Raw genomic sequence first — 24,132 nt, forward strand, 5'->3', positions numbered from 1 at the left:
CAGGATTGAACTCTTCTCATAGGGCTCAAGAAGTCAGTGCTCCCCTAGAACCAGGATTAAACTCCACAATCCAAACAACTAAGCCTGTAGAAGAGTAAAAACTCAGACACATAGTCCGAGGGCATTGGTCACTTTATATCAATTCTAAGTCTTGTAAATGTGAAATCTTGGGCATAAAAACTGACTAACATATGAGTTAGCCTGTTAAAGTGTCTGAGGAAGGAATACGTATTCAATTTAAAACGACCGTTAAAAAGTATAACAATTGTTATAAAAGAGAACCCACTGAAAGTCTATCACTTTCCACAGTGACTATGTGAAGAATTCATTTATTACACGATATCACAAAGAATTCTTACTTGAGCACCTGTACTTCTTGAGGTAAATGTTCTTCTACATGACGAATCAACTTATAGGCTCTGCGGAAGTCCTGTTTCTGGAGTGCATTACGGATTTTGTCTATATGATCAACCACAACATCCTCAGGCAAGACATTACCTTCATCATCAGAATCCTCTTCATCTTGATCCTCATCAGCTGCAAGCAAATAATATATCCAAATCTCAGTATAACTTTTATAAAAGCATGATTATAATCAAGAACATAAAACTTCCAAAATTGATGTTAAGTCTGAAGCCAATATCAAGGACTACTGTATTTATCACAGAAGGAAAAGGCTAAACCCACTATCATACTAAACCAACACAACAAAAAGCAATGCATGAACAATCAAATATTATCACTTCAACCTGACGAATATCTCCATATGACATGCAAAACAGGAAACATGCTGCCAGCTGCGGCTCCTGAGGGGGACTAGTGGAGGGGCACTACTTTTTTCACAAATTCACGTTCTTACTTAACACACACAATAAACAAACGCATACCTGGATACACATCATACAATGTTAAATACTTGATCATTACTCACCTACTTCACTGTCATCTTTTCCATTTTAAAAGAAAATGTGGAATGAAATGTTGGTGCCCATTCGAAGAAGGCGATGATCTAGACTCTTACCTCACCCAAGTTTCTTGAACTGTTTAAATGTACACAACCTACTGTCACTAAAGTATCTTGAACTATTTAATTGTACATACTGTCATTTAAGTCTATCTGAAACACGTTCACAGCATTATATACATTATCGAACTACCGTTGGATGGCCACGTAATACTGAAGTCCATTCAAATTACTGTACCAACTGATAGGCCTACTATTGAGTCTACAGGACGATTGTAGTACAGTCTACTTGCCCTGGCCATACAAATGAAGAATATGGTAGGGCCTGTGCATTGTTTAACGATGGCAGTGTTATTCCTTTATTTAAACACGAATCCCATTCTTCCATGCCATAAATCTACAAACGGAGAAATGACTTTATCGTCAAAGTCAGGCATATCGTGTATGAGGTCTTTCACAACAGAAATAATTGCCAGAGCAGACAGTCGTTCTTCGGTCATTGTGTTGAGTAGAAATGTCTTAACACGAGTCAGTGTTGAAAGCAGCACTCTGCTTCAGCTGTAGACATGGGTGTTGTCACAATTATTCTGAGAAGCTTTAGCGTTTCTCTGAACATTGATTTCAGATTATTTTCTAAAATAAAAGCGATGAGTGGTAAAGCTCCTTTTACTTGCCTGAAATCTGTCCGTTTATAAATCACTTCTAAGTCCGTCTTTAGCCTTTCTTTCTGCAACATTGGTTTATGTAACACAGTGGAATTTAACAAATTTTCTGGAAAGTTTATAGAGAATTTGTCAAATGAATCGGAGTACAGTAGTAAATGCAAAACTATAATACACCTGGTTCATTACGTCACAGACTTCTTTCGCTGCGATGGTCCTTGTGTCACTTACTCTACGTCTTTTATGGGAAGTATTGTAGTCCGTGAGATCACATGCAATTGTATCTATTTCCTCACGCTGTTGTGTTACACAAAGCTCCTTTTACTTGCCTGAAATCTGTCCGTTTATAAATCACTTCTAATTCTGTCTTTAGCCTTTCTTTCTGCAACATTGGATAATGTAACACAGTGGAATTTAACAAATTTTCTGGAAAGTTTATAGAGAATTTGTCAAATGAATCGGAGTACAGTAGTGTTACAGCTTCAATATACCCAGTAAATGCAAACCTATAATGCACCTGGTTCATTATGTCACAGACTTTTTTCGCTGCAATGGTCCTTGTGTAATTTACTCTACGTCTTTTATGGGAAGTATTGTAGTCCGTGAGATCACAAACAATTGTATCTATTTCTTCACACTGTTGTGTTACACACTTTGCAAAGTCAAAAATAGCCTTTTTTATTTGGACTGAATCAGTTTTGCGTTTTTGTAGCCGATTGTACAATATGTAAACATGCGGCATTAATTTGTAAAAAACTGACAACCAGAACATGAATACGGTATCCTCAAGAGCACGGCGCAGTCCACTGGCTTCATCTACGCTAATAGACCTTTTACTTTCTTCTTCTAATAGAGTAAAATAATGTATTATTAGGGTCCACCTTTTCAATACAGAATGTAAAGAGTTTAAATTACATAAATGATTAGGGACTAGTTTCGACCTAGTACTAGCTCATCGTCAGCCTAAAGCAAAATTAAAACACAAATACTGAAGAAATTAAACAATGTAAAGACCCATAAGGTCTTGTAAAAGTACATACCATGTGAGATATTGTGCAGTACTATGTTAAAAAATAACTCTATGGAAGAGATTCATAAAAAGTCCAGTGCACATTAAAAAGATGTTATAGATAGGAATCCTTGAGTTGCTGGATAAGGAGATTAGAATATGCTGGCTCCTTTAAGATGCTGGTATCCAATTGGAGAACCAATGAGCCGAAGTTACGTCGTTTGTTTTCGAATAAATTCCAGTGCGCCGTATAGCATTAAAAAGTCCAGTACGCATTAAAAATATGTTATTGATAGGAATCCTTGAGTTGCTGGATAAGGAGATTAGAATATGCTGGCTCCTTTAAGATGCTGGTATCCAATTGGAGAACCATTGAGTCAAAGTCACATCCTTTATTTACGATTAAAGTCCAGTGCGCCGTATAGCATTAAACAGTTGTTAGGGATGGAAATTTTTCAGTTGCGGGTCAAGGAATTCAACATATGCTGGCTTCTTAAATGTGCTGCTGTATATTCGAAGAACTGAGACGAAATTACGTTGTTTTTTTAAGATATTCATAGTTGTAAAAACACCTGGATGTTGGAAAGGCTCTTCAGTTTTTTTGGAACTTGAAGGAAGGTAATTGTTGCATGTAGAGGCTTAAGAATCCAGAGATGTGCTACATTATGTTAAAAAATAGAGATCCATAAAAAGGTCCAGTGCACTGTATAAAAGTAACAAGTGGTAAAAGTAATCCTTAAGTTGTTGGTCATGGAAATCAAAAAAAGTTGGTTTCCAAGCGATGCTGCTGTTCATTCAGAGATCAATTGAAATTACAGTCACACTGTCTTCTCAAGATGTTTATAAACTTGAAAAAAATATCCTTATCCAGCAACTCAAGGATTCCTATCTATAACATCTTTTTAATGCGCAGTGGACTTTAGCAGTGGGCTCATCAGTTGTTATTTGCTTTACGTCCCACTAACTACTTTTACGGATTTTGGAGATGCCGAGGTGCTGGAATTTAGACTCACAGGAGTTCTTTTATGTGCCAGTAAAACTACCTGCTCAAAGCTGACAACCTGCCTGAACCAGGATCGAACCTGCCAAGTTGGGGTCAAAAGGCCGGTGCCTCAACCATCTGAGCCACTCAGCCACCTAGAAGAATAATGGACTCTGTTATGGAGGGTAAGAGAAATAAAGGAAGAGCAAGATGGCAATGGTTAGACTCAGTTTCTAACAATTTAAAGATAAGAGGTATAGAACGAAATTACGCCACAGCACTAGTTGCAAATAGACGATTGTGGCGATGTTTAGTAAATTCACAGATGCTTCCAGACTGAACGCTGAAAGGCATAACATTCTATAATGATGATGTATGTAGGTATGTATTTAAAAGGATTAAAAATATCAAAATGATTTTATGTCTTTTTTAGAATCGTATGGGAAAACCAATGCCTGTTTTATAAGGAAAATAATACATTAACGTATCCACGAAGCCGCACATGAGATGCTGTCAGTTGGTACAACTTTTATTCACATCTATTTACAAATTAAACACACACATAACCTCAATCACTGCTGTCGCAAACAAAACACTCGCATCACAAAGCCGCCATTTAAAAAAATGTCAATCGCTGTACATGGAGATCACAACCTTGAAACAGAGTTGGAACAGTTGACTGCTTAAAAGCATGTCACAACACATGGTCACAAGTATAACCTGTTAACTCATAATTTTACTGAACAATATCTAATCGTTACCATCAAGACCACCTCCTTATATATGTGCCTGGCCAGGCTTCTAGAAAACTACATTACAAAATATACCTTTCAAAAATTCTAGAGTGCCTAATACATAGAATATAATGTACAGAATATTCTCCATCGTTCTCGTCTACCTATACCATTCTGGAAGTTACAGTGTGTTTCACAATTCTGGATTACACATTATATATATAACGTAGGTAAGAATAAATTATATAATATTAATTTACAGGCATTTATGTTAATTGAAGTCATATGAATATTTATGTACAGCACATGTTTCATACATAACCTCACAAACAGCGCAATCATATTGTATGTACATATGATGTAGTAGTAATAATAATAATAATAATAATAATAATAATAATAATAATAATAATAATAATAATAATGAGCTCGATATTTGCATTAGTTACACATGGGTGAGAGAACATTGTTTTCAATTTATATCAGTTTATAGCACTTGCATCAATACCCCCCCTATAACTTGAAACAATTTCCACACTTTGTCACACTCGTCGACTTTGCCTTGGACGTAGATTGTATCTTCTTTCTTCCTCGATGTCGCTGGATGTGCTCTCTTCCTCTTGACCAGCATGTGCCGTGTCGAGGGTTTGGGTTGCCTCGCAGCCAGCCTCTTCCTCGATTATAGTCAATGTGTTCCCGTCAGGATGACCAGATGGTACTGTGTTATTCGTAGCCTCTCCTCCAGGCTCACTCTGGATGCGCAGCAGTTGGTTGATTCACCGCAACTCTAATGCGTGGACCATGACAGGAGGGTTGGTCTTCAGTAACTAGACCCCATGGCCCCAGCTGTTTATCCACCTCGATGAGACTAACCCACTTAGGTGCGAGACCTGCGTGAAAATAGGTTTTTTGTTTTTTTTTTTCTTTTTTCTTTTTTTAGACGCCTGGCCAGGCACTTATATAAAGAGGCGATCTTGACGGTGAAGTCAGTTACTGAGTTACAGTTACAGTGAGTTGTTGTTTGGAAGTTATTAGTTGACGAGTTATGGTGTAGCAAGGTAATCCTTTAATCGCGTGACATGCGGTAAACGCAGTCTCCAGATTGAAGTGACATGCTTGTACGCAGTCAACTGTTTTATTTGTGTTCCAAGGTTGTAACCTCTATGTGCTGTGTTGGCAGTTGTTAATAATGGCAGCTTTGTTTATATTCTCGAACTGAAGTGTTTGTGTTGTGATACTGTGATTAACGTTATGTGTGTGTGTTAATTTGTGTATATGTGTGAATAAAATTAATTGTACCAATTGACAGCATCTCGTGTGCGTCTGTGTGGATACGTTAATTAAAGTGATAAAGTGTTTGAATTCAACGGAATAACTTTGTGACAAGAAAGAAAAAACTCAATCCTTTCAATTCCATAAATCAAAAGATTTTCACCAAAATATCAATTTTTATCTCCGGAATGTCGCCTTAATCGCTCGTAATGACGGATGCATCGGTGATAGGGTTCTCACTTTGACCAAAGGATAATACACAGTTTAATATAGGAATTTTGAAGGTATACACAAAAACTGACGTTATAACGGGGTTCTCGTCATATGCCATGCTCATTATAGTGGACTTCTACTGTGCCTCATAATTGGTGTAAAGGTGTAATAATACCAGTATTTAAAAAAGGCGGCAGAAAATCGTCAACAATTATTGAGGAATTGCACTGTTGTCACAAGTAGCAAAAATATTGCAAAGAATAATAGAAAGGAGGATGAGAGGAAGGGTGGAAAGAAATTTGGAAGAAGAAGAGCAGTATGGGTTTCGACAGGGCAATCAACAATAGACCCTATATTTACCATGATGTTACTGTTTAGAAAACGACTGGAATATGGAAAAGATCTGGTGATGGTATTCCTTGATCTAAAGAAGGCATACAATAGTGTTAATAGAGAAAAGGTGTGGGGAACCTGGAAAGAAAAGGAAGTGAAAGGCAATCGAAGGAACTAGTGAAAGCAATGTATAAGAATTGTTTCAGTTGTGTCTAGACTTCAGTGTGGAGAACAGATTAGAAACCAAACTGGACTAAGACAGGGATGTATATTGTCTCCACTTATGTTTATAATGGTTATGGATGAAATTATAAAGGACACAAAGAGAAGATATGGAGAGGATATGAAAATATTGTTGTTTACAGATTACAGTAATCTGGGGAGCCAAGAATACAGAAGTGCAAATCCAACTAGAGGCTTTAAATGACAATATTGAAAAATATAAAAGGAATCGTATCAGGGGACAAAATCTAGATGCTGTTGAACACTTCATATATTTGGAAAGTGAAACAAATGCAAGATGCAAGGCTGGACGAGGAGATCAACAGAAGGGTACAAGTGGGAAATACGTTCTACCAGAATGTAAGGAACCTGGTGTGGAACAAAGAAGTTCCTATGAAATGTACAGAGATAATGCACAAAATGTACTATACCCTTATATTAATGTATGCAGAGACTTGGACTTTGACAGTAAGAAATGACAGTAAAATTCACAACAGTGAGATGAAGTTCCTGGGGAGTATGGTAGGGAAGACAAGGAGAGACAGAATAAGAAATGTTGTGGCCAGAAAAGAGATAGGGATAGAAAACTGGCATGTTAAATGTTAACTGGTGACACCACCAACATATTAAATGTTAAATGTAGAATACTGTTTCATTTAACATTGTGCCCACACTTCATAAACATTTTAAACTTGACTTCCTTTGTCTATATACAGGTAGTTCATTATATCAATTTATGGTAATACATTTAGGTGGTGTCTAGTATTTTCAAACAAGGACAATGGACTCAGATGAAGAGGATTACCGGGCAAGTTGACCATGCGGTTAGGGGCACACGGCTGTGAGCTTGCATCCAGGAGATACTGGGTTTGAATCCCACTGTCGGCAGCCCTGAAGATGGTTTTCTGTGGTTTCCCTTTTTTTTTTTTTTTTTTTTTTTTTTTTTATTTTGCTAGGGGCTTTACGTCGCACCGACACAGATAGGTCTTATGGCGACGATGGGATAGGAAAGGCCTAGGAGTTGGAAGGAAGCGGCCGTGGCCTTAATTAAGGTACAGCCCCAGCATTTGCCTGGTGTGAAAATGGGAAACCACGGAAAACCATCTTCAGGGCTGCCGATAGTGGGATTCGAACCTACTATCTCCCGGATGCAAGCTCACAGCCGCGCGCCTCTACGCGCACGGCCAACTCGCCCGGTGTTTCCCATTTTACACCAGGCAATTGCTGGGGCTGCACCTTAATTAAGGCCACGGCTGCTTCCTTCCAAATCATAGGCCTTTCCTATCTCATCGTTGCCATAAGACCAATCTGTGTTGGTTCGACGTAAAGCCACTAGCAAAAAGAAAAAAAGATGAAGAGGATCTGGCCTTTGTTATTGCCACTGTTGCTTTATGTTACGATTTAGAAACGCAGTTTTATTAGATATATTTCCTCCCCTCGCCCTGCTCATTGCTTCAAAAGCAAACCACTCTGAAGTATAAACATCGTCCGCTTCCGCCCCCAACTTCCGACTTTACTGAACTTTTTGCAATTCTCGACTGTACTGGGAGCAGAGGGAAGCTAGTTCTTTTTTGATGAACTCGCGGGTTCCTGGAAACTGCCAGCTTGCTTCGCTTTATCTCTGTATTCCTTTGATGAGACAACCCACAAACAAGGCCTTTCTATTATATCGTCAATTAAGTCCAGAGTAATCTCCTTGTTCAACTCCATTTCTGAATATAAATTTTAATACCTGTATAGCGCAGAGAAAATGACATACGTGCACATACATTATTTGTAGCTTATAACAAAGAGAATTAGTGTTGTGAAGTGTTGTAAAGTGTTGTGAAGTGTTGTAACTATAATTTTACTTCACCAGAAGCATGTTGTTTGCATTGTTTAGGCTATCTGTTGGTATGGAAACAGCACGGAAATTGTCGAAGCTGCTCCAACATCTCACGAACAACGAATTGACTTGACATGTTTTCCACCTGGAGCAGAAAACATGCCAACATGTTAAAAGTGTTAACCTCAACATTTTGAGTTAACATGCAAAGTCAATTGGAAGACACAATCAAAATATACATGTCAATTGTAACATACTAAATTTAACATATTGGTGATAAATGTTAATCAGTGGAGACCGGCCTTAAGATAGAAGAGGGAAAGAGAGAGCCCCAGAGCAAGATGGATGGACTCTGTCAAGAACAGTATAAAATAAAGAAGACTGGACTGGAATATAATTACTGAAGAGGAGTAGCAAGGGTAGAGAAGTGCCATCAATATGCTAACCTGGCATGTACTGGATGAGAGGAAGTGAAAATGATGATGATGATGATGATGATGATGATGATGATGATTTAAGAAAAGGCTAGGAAAACAACAGATAGGGAATCTGCATCCCGGGCGACTGCCCTAAATGCAGATCAGTAGTGATTGACATTCTTCACTTGTGATACAAATGGCATTAGAACATTCTGAAGGATTCCTCTGGGCAACGAACATTTATTTATACTTGTCATTTCATTTTGATGGCCGAGAAGAATTACTTGTGACTTTGTAGGGTTCAATTTCAGGCTGTGTGGAGCAGACCAGTCCCTACCAGCCTGTAGGTCAATATTAAGCACATCTATATTTTCCTAAAGGTCTCATGCTGTAGAGTCCCTGTAGAGTTGAAGGTCATCATCATCATCATCATCATCATCATCATCATCATCATCATCATCATCATCATCATCATCAGTTTTCCACTCCAGTTGCCCGGGTGTGGTTTACGAGCACTCTCCACTTCTGTCTGTCCATGTACCACTCTTCTCTCAAGACGACATCCCAGCTGACTCCTCTTGTTCCTATGTCCTCTTTCACTTGGTCCAGCCATCTCTTCCTAGGTCTTCCTACCGGTCGTTTTCCGGCCACGACTGTGTGTAGCCATTGTTTTGCTGTCCTTCCATTGTCCAATCGTTTGACATGGCCAAACCATTTCAAACGGGCCCTTGTCACTTTTTCATTCAAAGATGGGTACACACCAGCTTCCTCCCTTATTCTTTCATTCCTTACCCTGTCCATTTTTGTCTTCTGTACCATAGTACTTGTTGGGTTGTTGTGCAGGTTTCTAGGCCATATGTTAGTATGGGGGTGAAGTATGATTGGACTAGAATCTGCTTTGATCTTAAGGAAACTTGTTCATTCCGGAGGAGGTTCCGAACTTGATGGTAAAACTGAGCTGATTTTTGAATGTGATTGTTAATCTCATGCTGTATTCTGTTATCACTTGAAATGATGCACCCAAGATATTTATATTGGTCTACTGTTTCCAGCTGTGTACCTTCCAGCATTATTTTTCCTTTCTTCAGCATACATATGGTATTTGCAATGTCATTCACAAAGAGTGCAAAAAGAGGAGGTCCAAGTACACAGCCTTGAGAGACTCCTCATTTACATGTAATTGTGAGTTGTTCGCAGTCAAATTTCTTCCCCTTGAGCTATGTTTAAACCAGTTTTGAGTGTATTCTGCCTTATCTGAAAAAATTTCAACTCCAGATTAAATATTTTGAACAGAATAATAAACACAACCATCAAAATGACTGAATATAATAGCTAGGATAAACAAAAGGCCTATGCAAACTTACACAGAGGATGGCTGCACAACTGTACTTTCCCTTACAAAAATAATTACCACCACCACCACTTGCAAACTTACTGAGAAGAACATGCATAACAACAAGGTATATTAACATTGGGAATAACATTTTCATTAAGTTAGAAACTGTATCCCAGTAACTCACGAGAATCAAATTCCTTCTGTAAAACCTTCTCCAATTTAGGTTCAATTTCATGCCACTCCTTCTCCTTCTCTGAGCAGGCAGTATTCAATTCAGACACCTTGGCCTCCAATTCCAACTCCTCCAGCAGTTTACGTTCTGTTTCCAATTGTTTCTCCATGTCCTTACCAAGCTACAAGTAAAAATCACACAAGTGAAAAAAACGTACACAACATGAAGTAGTTCAACACAGGTCCTGTTATTATAATTTTCATTATTAACAGACAAGGAAGGAACAAGTTAAACAAAAACAAAAAACAGACCAATACTAACAGCATTGGTTAAATGACTGGTCAGTATATGAGCTGCAGTGTATTTATTAGACTGATTTTTATCTAGTGTTTAGTGTACTATTGTTCTTTTTATACTGTTATATTATTAGTCTTTGGTTTGCTTATATGCTTGTTTAAGTAGCCGTTTCTGGTTTCTAAGTCATGTTTATTTACTTGTAGGATAATGCAACATTCCAATTATTAGCTGTTGGTCAGCTGTTAGCCTTAAGATTGCAATATCCTTGTCCGTCATCTATGGACTGAAGCTGGGACACTGATGTGATATCAGTTGAGTTTATGATACTTCCTGAACTTTTAGGTTTATTAGGACTGTTTTAGTATCGATAAACATCGTCCTAAGGTATATTTAGACTGACAATGAGCAGCAGGATTCTGAAGCCAGAAGCTATACTATCCCGATGCATTAATGTAAAATAGTAGCCAAACGGGAATATTGGACAAATGATAATTAAAATAATTAAAAGCACATTGAAATAATAACAATAATACTGATTAATTAGACCTATTAATTCCTTTATTTTACTGTTAAAAAAATAAATATTGGTATATAAATTTACAAATGCTTAAAAGTAGCCATCCTCGTAAGACCAATCTATGGACAGATTTGTTTCCATTCCACTCTCTTACAGCACGATTCACATGTATTTTCAAGAACAGTGATGAAATTATGCTAATAGGATGATAAAGATGCATGTCCAATGGGTTTAGATCTAACGCATGTGAGCTTAACCTTGAAAACTAATTTCTTTCACACAAATGAACTGTGGCTTCATTAGGTATGTCTTACATGACTGAGCTTAGACCATTACATGTATTCTCTCTGAAGTACATTTCGTTAAGTTTTCACACATGAATAACATCTTTCGTAGGATTGTAGAGATTACCCCTATTCTTCAAAGAAATGAATGGATAAGGATTTTCTTTTTTCTACAGCTGCTTCCTTACCAGTATCACATTGTAGAGAATTGACAAATCCTGAGAAATATTCAATAATATTTTGTGACAAAAAACCTAACACCTATTGATCTATGCAAGCTTACTAAGTTCCACTCTAATTTTAACTGTAATTTTGACATCCCTACAACATATCCAGGACCACTATTATTTAATTACTAATATAACCAAAACAAAAACCCAACCTATAAGCAGGTGCATTATTATTATTATTATTATTATTATTATTATTATTATTATTATTATTATTATTATTATTATTATTGTACCGGGAAGTACACCTCTACGCCGCACATTTAAATTTTGCGCCAATTAAAACTTCCTCTATACGAGAAACACTGAACTTGGAACTAGACCTACTTAAACTTTTCCTCAGAAGATATCACTACCTTAATTTTGTGTTTATGAAGTTGCCAGTACTGTGTGAATTTCAACTTGTTTTGTTTCCTGTTCCTCAAGAAGTGTGGACATTCTCTCATAGATGTCACTACAAAAACTATGATCATGCACCCTGGTGCGAAGTGAAAGAACTTTTTTGAAGAAATTTTGTATTCATAAGTTTGTTCATTACTAAATTATGTTCATTCATTTTTGGGTTGGCAATATTGATCTCTTCTTTCTGCCTGTTTTGAATTCAGCCAATCCCTAATTTCTGTAATTAATTTCTAACCAATCTTGGGTTTCTTCTTCGATTTTGAGTGTAACCTTGTATCCGCCAATAAAGTAAGAGGGTGTGGCTTGATTATTCAAGAAAGGTCTCGAACTTTCCCCGAGGGTTTATAAACTGCGAATTTTTATGTCTCTTGGCCACTTGATCAACATCTACCTAAGTGTGTGTATGTGAAGCAGAAGGCGGGAGGTACCTCTTTCATCAGACAGCAGGTCTTCAGCAAGGTAATGGCTGTTTAACATCTTTGTTTCTTGCTAGCTCAGCAGTTTAACCCGCGGGAAGGGTCCGAAACTTTTACTATGTAACCTACTTTCCTAAAAATGTAATTTTCTGCCGGCTTATGTGAAACTTCATAAAATCTTTAACTGCAAATCGGGGATAGAGAGTGCTGTACCCTCTTGAGCTCCCCTTCATATTGGTTTGAGGTGACTACGTTTCGTAACTGGTTTTCTTCCTTTCAGTAATGTCTTAAATTATTCGTATACGAGTCACCTCCGTAGTTTGGGAATAGCCCGTTTCATCGGCCTAATGCCTTTTAGGTTTTCAAATGAGTATTTAGGAGTGCAAGTACACGTCTCCATTCATTTTGGCATTTCAGGCCATTTACTTAACCTGTTCTTTTTCCGCTAAGGCCCAGTAGGTTGGGTACAAGATACCCCCATGTCATTTTTGGTAAGTTGTGCCTTGATGGCAATTAATTGTAAAGTCCGGTATTGCCTTTACGAGGCTTGAAAAACTGAGAGCATGTCAGCTCTTTTCAAGCGTTGTAAAGGTGCCTCTGGGAGGCTTGACATTAACATTTTGGGAGCATGTGCTCCAGGTATGAGGGGATTTCTGCCCTTGCATTAAAATTTGTGCTTTGGTAAAATTGAGCTAAGAGCTCAAAATTGTAAAACTAGGGACGCGTAGCCCAAGAGTGTAAAAATCACTAAAATTGGGATATTTCTTGTCTTGTTTCTAGTTTGTCATTGTACCTGATATATGATTGTGTTCACTTAGTGAAAGATTGTTAAGATTGAAACTCTAAAAAAGGAAAGAAAATATAACCTTGTTACAGTTTTAAAATTAACTTTGATTTGGTAGTTAGACCTATTCACCCCAGCACCTTCTTTCACCTCTGCTGATCCACCAACCACGGTAACAATTATTATTATTATTATTATTATTATTATTGTACCGGGCGGTACACCTCCACTCCGCTAATTTAAAAGGTGCGCCTGTTGAAACTCCTCTGCTGGAGGAAGTCTGAACTTTATCTACGCTATCAATTCTCTACTTTCTCTGAAGATGTCACCACGTGGAAAATTTTGAGTTTTTGAACTGTGTCATTTTTGATGTGTTTTTGTTTTGCTTGAAGTAAGAAGTGTGAACTTTCTCTTCTAGAGGACACTACTGAAGATCAACAATAGTGCAACCTAGTGCGAAGTCAAAGAACTATTTTGTTGGAGAAATTTTTATTTCAAATGTTTGTTCTTTGCTAAATTTCCTTCTGTTATTGTTTAAGTTGGCTGTATACCCCTCTTTTTCCCCTTGTTTTAGATTTATCCAATCCCGAATTTCTTTGAGTTTTTTCTCGACCAATCCGATGTATCTTCCCCCTACTTGGATATGTTTCTGTACCCTAGCCAATAAAGAATGTGCGGGAGGGTGTTTTCATTCCCCTAACGCCTAGAAACTTCTGCGAGAGGATATAAACTGCTGATTTTAGGGTCTCCGGGCCACTTCTGTTCCATCTTTCAGTGTATTAAGTACATAGCAGGAGGCGGGAAGCGCCTCTTTCCTCGGCAGCGGTCAACAACAAGGTAATGGCCGATTAATAACTTCTTTCCTTGCTTGCTCAGCAGTTTAACTCTCGGGGCGGGTTCTAAGCTTTCCACCATGTAACCGTTTCCTAAATGTAACTACTCTTTTCATTTATTCTCTTTTAAAGCTACATACTGGGATAGAGAGTGCTAACCCTCTCGAGCTCCCACTCATATTGTTTTGAGGTGAACTTATTTTTCTCAACCTATTCTTCGATAACGTAAAACAAATTGTTCTCTTCTTAAGTCACCTCTTTAGTATGGGATTAGCCCTTGTATTAACGGCCTAGTGCCAAGTAGGTCTTAATCAAAGTGTATTAGGAGTGCAAGTTCGCCTCCTCTCAAATTGTTATTTTAGAGGTCATTTAATTAAACTGCTTTTCATTTAATAGACCTCAGTAGATTGGGTATTTTACCCCTGTGTTTATGTCCGTTGAGGACAACTTGAAGTTGGAGTTTGGTGTGGCCTGGGAGAGGCTTAAATTTGAGAGCGAGTGGCTCTTTTGAAAATTGAGTGTTGTACGCCTCGTGGAGGCTTTTCAGTGTAATTTGGAGCAAGGGCTCCTAGGCATGAATGGGGTTTTCTGCCCCTCTGTTGAAATTTGTGTTTGGGGTAAAACTGAGCTGATTGCCCAAGCAGTGTATAGTCAGGGCGCGAAGCCCAAATTCTGTAAATATTGTAACTACCCTTTTGATTTGCTACTTTGTACCTGCCATGCTTGTTATTTCCTTGTTTTTGAAAAGAAAATATAACCTTGTTAAATTTTATATTAACTTTGATTCCGTAGTTTGAGACCCGTTCACGCCCGCACCTTCTTTCACCTCTACCTACCACTAAAACACGGTAACAATTATTATTATTATTATTAACATTATCATCATCATCATCATCATCATCATTATTCATTTCGGTCGGCTGTGGACAACGTTATTTCAACAGTTTGCATCCTTGAGCTTTAATTCTTTGCCACTATTCCTGCATTCGCTTTCTGTGAGCCTCCTTTCTTTCATCAGTCCACTTCTTGCCCGTTTTCAACTTCGGCTTTTCTTGGAATAGCTGGTATGCTCAAACTTTCTTCTCGAGAGGAACACGTTCCTGGATTTCTTCATGTGTGATCCCTATTTCTTAAAGGTCTTTTTCAACTTCTGTGAACCAGGGTCCCTTGGTTTTCTTGTTTACAAAGTAGGAAGATCCGGTTGGTCAATCTCTGCGAGCTCATACGTGTTATATGGCCATAAAAATTAATCCTCCATTTCCGAATGGTATCCATTATCCTTCCCACATGCAGGTACAGTTCATAGTTATGCCGTCTCCTGTACTCAGCATTTTCTCTGATTGGTCCTAGGATCTTTCTCAGGATTTTTCTTTCTTTGGTTTCTAACTTTTCAATTAAACCCTTCCTGTTCAATACAAGGCATTCCGATGCATAAAGGGCCTCTGGACAAATGACTGAACAATAATGCCTAAGCTTGGCCTTGATGGACACTGATTTTTGTTGTAGATATTTCTAGTTAGTTGGTATGCCAATTCCATCCTGTTGATTCAAGATGTGATTGCTAGTTTCTCAGAGTTGTTAGGTGCTATCCACTCGCCTAAGTATATAAACTTTTCTGCTCGTTTTATTTTCCCCTGTTCTAAAATTAACTCTCTAGGAGCTGGCTTGATATTCGTTATAAACTCTGTTTTTTCAAAGGAGATCAGGAGTAGGTTGATTTGTTATGCAGCAGTATGTAGAGAATCAGAGAATATCGCAAGATCATCTGTAAAAGCTAGGCAATCTATCGTCAGGCCAGTTCTCATGTATCCTATTTGGATTCCTATCCCGACCTCTTCCTTGGACATCCCTTTGCGCCATTCACGAATTATTTTCTCCAGTACACAGTTGAAGAGTAGAGGCAATAATCCGTCTCCCTGCCTTACACCTGTCTTGATTTCGAACATGTCCGAAATCTCTCCCCTGAATTTTACTCTATAGGTTGTGTTGGTTAGAGTCTGTTGGATAATTGCTCTCGTTTTGTTGTCCAAACCCATCTCCTTTAAAATTTGGAGGGGTGTATTACGATCTATAGAATCATAGGCTTTTTTGAAGTCAATGAAGGTAACCACAAACTTCTTATTTCTGAGATTCAGATAGGAAAGAACAGACTTAAGATTCATGATCTGCTCTGCACATGATCGACTTTTCCTAAACCCTCCTTGATATCCACCCAACTGTGAATCGAGCTGCTCTTCTGCCCGGGTCTGAAGGGCTTTCGAGAGAATTTTGTACATTATCGGAAGGAAGGAGATGACACGGTAGTTGTTTACATCTGCTTTGTCACCTCTCTTATGAAGGGGATTAATCAGGGCTGTTGTGCAGTCACTTGGAATTTTCTCTGTTTCCCAGATCTCATGAATGATCTCTGTTAGCTTGTCGATCGCCTTGTCACCTGCGGCTTTCCAGGGTTGAATCAGTAACCTCAATCTTAAATTCAATAAAGTCAGTAACACCAAGAGTATCAGAAAACACATCTGGAAACGACTGACACAATTGACGAATATTTTCAGCCTGCTCCTCAGGTAAACTTAGATGTCTAAGGTCTAACAACATCTCATCCTGGATAGGCGAAACAGATGAACATGATGCAGAATTACACTTAAACAAAGGAGTTTTACAGTTACTTGCAAATTTGAAGGTGCACAACTTGCTCTGAATGTCTAGCACTAGACCGGTATGAGACATGAAGTCTGCCCCTAATATTATGGGGCAAGACAAGTGCTTAGCCACAAACAATTTAACTTTCCAGGTGAATTTAGGGATCCGTATTTTGGCAAAGATAAACCCTAAAATTTCTAAGGGAGAGGAGTTAGCCGAAACGCATTGAACTGAAGACGAACAATAATCAGAAAGTTTACAGACAGACTTTAATTTTGAATACCATTACGCTGAAATGATGGAACAAACACTCCCTGAGTCTAACAGGGCAGTGACCAGTTCATTGTTCAACTCAATTTTGAGAAAAGGTACCAGTGCGGGGGGACTCTGCCGCAATCCTAAGGCATTCTTTAGGGCATTCAAATGCGGGGTTAGAAGAACTTCTACCCTGTTCCGAGCTTTCGGTGGTTTTTACCGGGGCTGAGCCTTGGGAAGATGAATTTGCTGACTCAGCCGATGCCACTAGTCACTTCCTATTATTCGAGTTGGTGGAGGTTGCACCAGAAGTTGAACAGGAGGGGGTGCTATTGGCGTTAGGGCAATTCTTGGTGAGGTGATTAAAGGAGCCACACTTGAAACATCCTTGCAATGAACCTGCTCCATTCTTTGTCCCACTGGATTTAATCAAAGGGCACTTGTTACGCAGATGATCTGTCGACCCACAAGCATAGCATTTGCGGGTGGAGAAGGTTCGGCGAGGTTGAGGCCGAAAGTTACTCGAAGACGGAGGGGGCTCCTTAGGGACTCGTAAGGTGTCGGCATACGTAACTCCTTCGACTGAGACCGCCATAGCCTCTAATTCTGAAAAAGTTTGAGGACACGACGCAAAACATAGGTACGACCTATAGGGCGGGGAAATCCACTCCACAATTGTCTGCACAATTTGATCTTCTGGGAAATGAAGAGCAAATACCCTTGTGTAGAACTTAATATCTTGAATGAAGTCTGCCAGGTTTTCATCCAGTCGCTGTACTCTGAAATAGTATTTTTGAACCCGAGCCGGAATGAATTTAGCTAAGAAATGGGCGTGGAAGTCTTCTATAGAAGATTGCTCAGCTATTGCTTTGACTATTTTGTCCGAGAGGACGCCGATGGAGTAAGGGTAAATTATTTGAAGAATTTGAAAGTGAGAAAGGGAAAACACTAATGCGTGATCTTGAAATTCAACTAAGAATCTTAAAAATGAAATGACATTGTTTGTGGAGTTAATGGAAAACTTAGAAATTCCCCTAAGCAACATGGCCAAAGGATCAGGCAGACTATTGAACCCAGGTGACATAGTTGGTAACGGCCTAGGGGGTGAAGAAACTTCAGACACAGCATTATTTAAAAAGAAAGGTGGAATTGAGGTACAACGATCAGACTCATTTCCTAATGGGGCAGAAGTTTGTTGCGCTGCTACAGATTTTCTACTTTTTATATTCTTGGAAGAATCCTCCTCACTTACGATGTTAACCACAGTGGGTTGGTCGGTTTTGGGAGCAGCTGCCCCAGTTAACAATTGGCTAACTTTATTGGACTTTTTGATGGATGATCCACTAAATTAGCCGCCTCCTTAGCATGATCTTCCTTTAATTTTAGAGACAATAGATCGCTCACCCTGTTATAAAAATGGATCACTCACTTCAAAAAAGCTTACTACAGAAGCTAGCTCGGTGGTGTCGTCCATGATAGTGGATAGAGCCTCATCAATATCCTTCTCTCCCAAAGTTAGGATACTAATAGGCAATTCTAGGGACTCCTTCAGTTTGGTTGTATCTGCCGCAACCGTGCCTCCAGATTGAACATTTCTAATAAGCAATTTGCAAATCAATTCCTCCTTGCGCAAATAGCCGGGATGGAGGACTTCGCGAGGGCCAGACATGATGAAAGCAATTTACAAATTTAGAAAATTTCCAGCGACCGAGAAAATTCTTAGAGTTCGCAACGGATACTATGATTAGCCGTTAAAAGGGGCTTAATTGAGACCCATTCAACCACTCTCTGCTACCACTTGTTCCGGGGTTTATCGTGGATCGCAGAGGTGATAAGGTGCTGGGGTGAATGGGCCTAACTACAATATCAAAGTTAATTTAAAACTTTAACAAAGGTTATATTTCTTTAGAATTTCAAAAATCAACAAATAACAATATAACAGGTACAATTAGCAATTTTGGAACAAGTCAAGGAAAATACAATATTACTGAATTTGGCAGGTACTGGGCTTCGAGCCCCTCGTTTTACAATGCTTGAGCTCCCAGCTTAAATATACAATTTAAAGAAGGACAACTTTAGTAAAGGGCAGAAATCCCCTCATACATAGAGCACTTGCTCCATGAATTACAATATCAAGCCTCCCAGAGGCACTTTTACAACACTAGGAAAAGAGCTAACAGGCTCTCAGTTTCTTCTAGCCCCTCGCTTTACAGCTCCCAGCTCAAATATACAATTTAAAGAAGGACAACTTTAGTAAAGGGCAGAAATCCCCTCATACATGGAGCACTTGCTCCGTGAATTACAATATCAAGCCTCCCAGAGGCACTTTTACAACAGTAGGAAAAGAGCCAACAGGCTCTCAGTTTCTTCTAGCCTATTCAAGGCAATATCAGAAAATTAAAATCACTCGCCATCAAGGCACAACTTATAAATTTGAAACAGGGGTATTTGTACCCAACCTATTGGGCCTTTGTGGAAAAGAACAGGTTAAGTAAATGACCCGAAACACAAATTGAATGGAGGCGTAGATATGAACTCCTAAAACCTAAAGGGCACTAGGCCGATGAAACAGGGACTATTCCCAAACTACTGAGGTGACTCGTATAATGATAAATTAATACATTACGGAAGGGAAGAAGAAGAGACGAGAAAATCCGCAGTTTATAAACCCTCGGGAAAGTTTGAGACCATTCATGAATAATCAAGACACACTGTAACTTCTGCAAGCTATTGAAAATATGAAATGAATAAACGGTAACTAAAATAAGTGTAAATAACAAGAATGGGCGCACAACAATTGCAGGAATAATTAACTCTGTAGAGCAACGAGCAACTCCCTCTCCCAAGGCGACGGTCATCAGGCTGACGAAGCTCCAGACTTACTTCATCACCTTACCTGTTGCTATTTACCCCTGAAATTGAAGTTAGGTAGCATGCCAGGTTCATTCTTACTCCACTGATAAAAGATTTAGTGCAAGTTTCATTCCATGACTTTACTCCCAAAATAATAAAAAATATATAACAAATACCACAATAATCATCACTTGATGAGACCAACACCTGTTCGCCGTTTACAAAGGTCAAATATATAGACAACTAAAAACCACCAAAAAAAAAAAAAAAACCAGTTGTCGAGACCAACTTGTGTTTGCCGATTACAAAGGGCAAATTTACAGACAACTAAAAACCAACAAAATAATTACTTGACGAGACCTACTCATGTTTGCCGTTTACAAAGGCAAATTACAAACAACTACGACCAACAAAATCATTACTTGACGAGACCTACTCGTGTTTGCTGTTTACAAAGGCAAATTACAAACATCTACAAACCATCAATAAAAGTTATTTTCACTATATACATTCCTTAACATACCTCCAGGTAAGAGTCGCACTGCACTCTCTACTGTTACAGAAGAAAATCCTAATCTGGTAAAGAAAAGTACGACGACTTTCTCTACGTACAGATGCAACCTTCTTTATGAAGAGCATCCCTAATCTTATTTACACACTTCTTCATCGACGTTTTGAGTCCTTCCCGATTGCCGCACAGGTTAGTGTGACGCCTCACCAACTGAAACTGCATGCTTGGCCGACGAATTCCTTTCTCAAGAAATGTAGAGTTGTTCAAGCTCTACAAAATGGTCCGTGAGGGCATATAATTATAATGTAGATTCACTATGCACCACCACATCCACTGTACATTATCTTATAGAAGAATTGTAGTACAGGCCTAATTATTATACAGAGTTTGAGTATCAAACACTTAGTAGCATCTTTTACAGTGTACAGAACGTCCACCGCAAAGCCGGAAACTAATTAGCATCTGTGATTATACCATGTTCACTCCGTAAAAGATACTCACAAACAATAGAAGATCGCATAGGAAACTGCGCAAAATATGTAGCTCCCGCGCACCGGTCCGAATGAGAAACACACAGAATCAGCATCAGAATAAGAATGACTTGCCGCACACTCGTACGTACTTATATAGGCTTGCTACACATGGTTATAGCGTCCCAAAATGTTTACTGGTAGCAACGCTCTCATAGGCACATCTTCACGCGTCACTCAGTCAACCAAACCTCACTTAAAACAAAGCCCTCGTATTGGCTATCGTGCGTCTGATGTGACATAGAACGTCCACTCATGTACATTCACATTGATCCACTCTAATCTTCAGCCAATACTACCTGGCGTACCCCGGTTTTCCAAGCCACTTTGTTACAACACTTTCAACTGACTTTAACCGTCTCTCCCGATATAGCCACCGTTTTCCATGTTGCACAATTCTTGAGCAACCTACACTGCCATGCCATGCGCAGACACTTACACAAATTAAAGTTACATATATATACAAAATTCCCTACTACAAATTGTTCTTCTAATCTTATGTTTTTACATATAAATGATCAAAATTACATGGTTTACATGACTTCAATATTAAGAACTATTTTACAAAAATTTCCTAACCTAAAAATTTGGGGATCGTACATTCGTACAGTTACATCACCCACAGAATTTTATTGTTTGATTACAAGGTTACACTTAAAATCGAAGAAGAAGCCTGTGATTGGTAGAAAATTAATTACAGAAATGATTGATTGGTTGGATTCAAAACTGGTGAAAAGAAAAGAAAAATATTGGCCAACCCAAAAATAAATGAACATCAATTAGTAAAAAAACTTATGAATACAAAACTTCTTTAAATCAAAAGTTCTTTCACTTCACACCAGGATGCATGATCATAGATTTTTGGTAGTGTCATCTATGGGAGAATGTCCAAACTTCTTGATGAATGGAAAACAAAACAAGTAGAAATTCACACAGTCAGTTCAGGAAACTTCACAACAACAAAATTATATCATATTTTAGAGGTGACATCTTCTGAGTAAATTTATAAGTTGGTCTAGTTTTAATTTCACTGTTTCACCAGTAGAGGAGTTCTTTTACGCGATTTAAATGCGCGGCATTGGAGTGTACCTCCCGGTACAATAATAATAATAATAATAATAATAATAATAATAATAATAATAATAATAATAATAATAATAATAATAATAATAATAATAATAATAATAATAATAATAATAATCGTAAAATAATAATAACCATAATAATTCAAGCTCGATATCTGCATTAGTTACCCATTGTTAAGTTGTTCAAGTTATACCCGTTATCGTACTTGCGTCACATTGTTCCTTCTCTCTTTCCTTCCTTGCCTATTCATCTAAGTATTTCTCGGACTCTCTTCATCTCTCTTCCATTTCTTCTGTGAAATTTCAGCTGTGTGGATTCCATTCTCAGCCTGCAGCTCTCATGCGGTTAGTAAACACTCTTCCGTTTCTGCAGAGGCTTGAATTTTCTTCTTGTCTCGCTGGTCTCCTTTCTTGCCATCGCCGATTTCCTGGGTTCCATCGCTTGAATCTAGCGGTTTGCTAACTGTAGTGGTTCCCTTAGTTATAGCGGTACTCTGGCCGTGGCTGCCACATCCCTTCCTGCCTAACGAACGTGTTAGTCCCCTGGTCTCTTCCTCGTGGTTTCTCCTCTTCCACGGTGGCATTAATTCAGTTCACCTGATGGTCGTGGTGTCGAACATTCCTGTGGGATCTGCATGAGTTGTTTGGTCTGTCTCAGAACGGCCTCAGCATCCACTAGCGTCTTGATATTCAATATTGAATTTCGACCGGCATCTGCTGCTCTATTGCACTAATCATTTCCTCCTCCATCGGTGCATTATCTAATTCTTTGACTTGTTGAAGCTGTATACACAATTATACACCTAATCAATACTTTATTGGTAAGTGACTTCTAAAACATGTCTGTATCTTATTAATACACAGGACCGTTTTCAACCACTATATGGGTCATCTTCAGCTGATCATAAAATATATTAACATGTATAATTAAAGCATCATTGAATCCAACAAAGAATGTCATTTGCTATGAACTATAATATTATACAAATATGTTATGTTTTTTCTTTGGTCTAAAGCAATCGTCAAAATTTATGTGACATACAAAATATGACTTAAAAATCTACTTATTCTACTTGTGAATAAAATATTACATTAAAACAATGTACATACATACATACATACATACATACATTATCATTATAGACTGTTATGCCTTTCAGCGTTCAGTCTGCAAGCCTCTGAGAATTTACTAAACGTCGCCACAATCCTCGATTTGCAACTGGTGTTGTGGCCTCATTTAGTTCTATACCTCTTATCTTTAAATCGTTAGAAACCGAGTCTAACCATCGTCGTCTTGGTCTACCTCTACTTCTCTTACCCTCCATAACAGAGTCCATTATTCTCCTAGGTAACCTATCCTCCTCCATTCGCCTCACATGACCCCACCACCGAAGCCGGTTTATGCGTACAGCTTCATCCATCGAGTTCATTCCTAAATTAGCCTTTATCTCCTCATTCCGAGTACCCTCCTGCCATTGTTCCCACCTGTTTGTACCAGCAATCATTCTTGCTACTTTCATGTCTGTTACTTCTAACTTATGAATAAGATATCCTGAGTCCACCCAGCTTTCACTCCCGTAAAGCAAAGTTGGACTGAAAACAGACCGATGTAAAGATAGTTTCGTCTGGGAGCTGACTTCCTTCTTACAGAATACTGCTGATCGCAACTGCGAGCTCACTGCATTAGTTTTACTACACCTTGATTCAATCTCACTTACTATATTACCATCCTGGGAGAACACACAACCTAAATACTTGAAATTATCGACCTGTTCTAGCTTTGTATCACCAATCTGATAATGTGATATTAGATATTAAAATTTTTTGAACTTGAAAGTGTTATATGACGTATGTTTGGTGTTTCTCTCTTGGTCTAAAACATTGTCAAAGTTTTTTATGACGTGCGAAGTGCGCCTTAAAACTCCACTTATTTTACTCATATACAGCACATAATATGTTAAAATAATGTTAAATACAGTTCTAATCATTTGAAAAAGTTCTAAAACATTCTTGTGGTACACATTAAAACTATAATGGTAAAAAGATTGGGTAAGTATGCAAGCAGTTCATGCGGTGTGTTCCAGATTCTAACCAAAAGATACTTTAACAAAATGTAACATACAGAATACAATGATTAACGGTAATAGGAACCACATGATATTAAAATTATACATAATGGAAGCTAAGGCATCTTCATAATAGAGTGGTGAGTCAGGGCGGTAGGGGTAAACTCCTATGTGAAAATACAAGCAAACATTAAATATAAATTAAGATGGACTTAAGGGAATAGCCCTTGGTACATTGATCCTGAACTCGCATGTTTGGCCTATATTAACTTGAATTTTGAATCGA

General features: G+C 38.3%; 1 protein-coding gene across 2 annotated transcripts in view; it reads right to left on the reverse strand.

The window, feature by feature from the left end:
- Cap-D2 (CAP-D2 condensin subunit) overlaps positions 1 to 24,132 on the reverse strand; it is a 410,800-nt gene that overhangs the window by 149,756 nt on the left and 236,912 nt on the right. For both annotated transcript variants that reach the window (XM_067148430.2, XM_067148432.2), the window contains exons 9-10: positions 10,156 to 10,324; positions 360 to 537 (exon numbers count right to left, since the gene is read on the reverse strand). In XM_067148430.2, coding sequence (XP_067004531.2) covers positions 360 to 537; positions 10,156 to 10,324 — 347 coding nt within the window. The remainder of the gene's footprint in view (positions 1 to 359; positions 538 to 10,155; positions 10,325 to 24,132) is intronic.

This window comes from Anabrus simplex, chromosome 5 (genome assembly GCF_040414725.1).
Source record: "Anabrus simplex isolate iqAnaSimp1 chromosome 5, ASM4041472v1, whole genome shotgun sequence".
Taxonomy (NCBI): domain Eukaryota; kingdom Metazoa; phylum Arthropoda; class Insecta; order Orthoptera; family Tettigoniidae; genus Anabrus; species Anabrus simplex.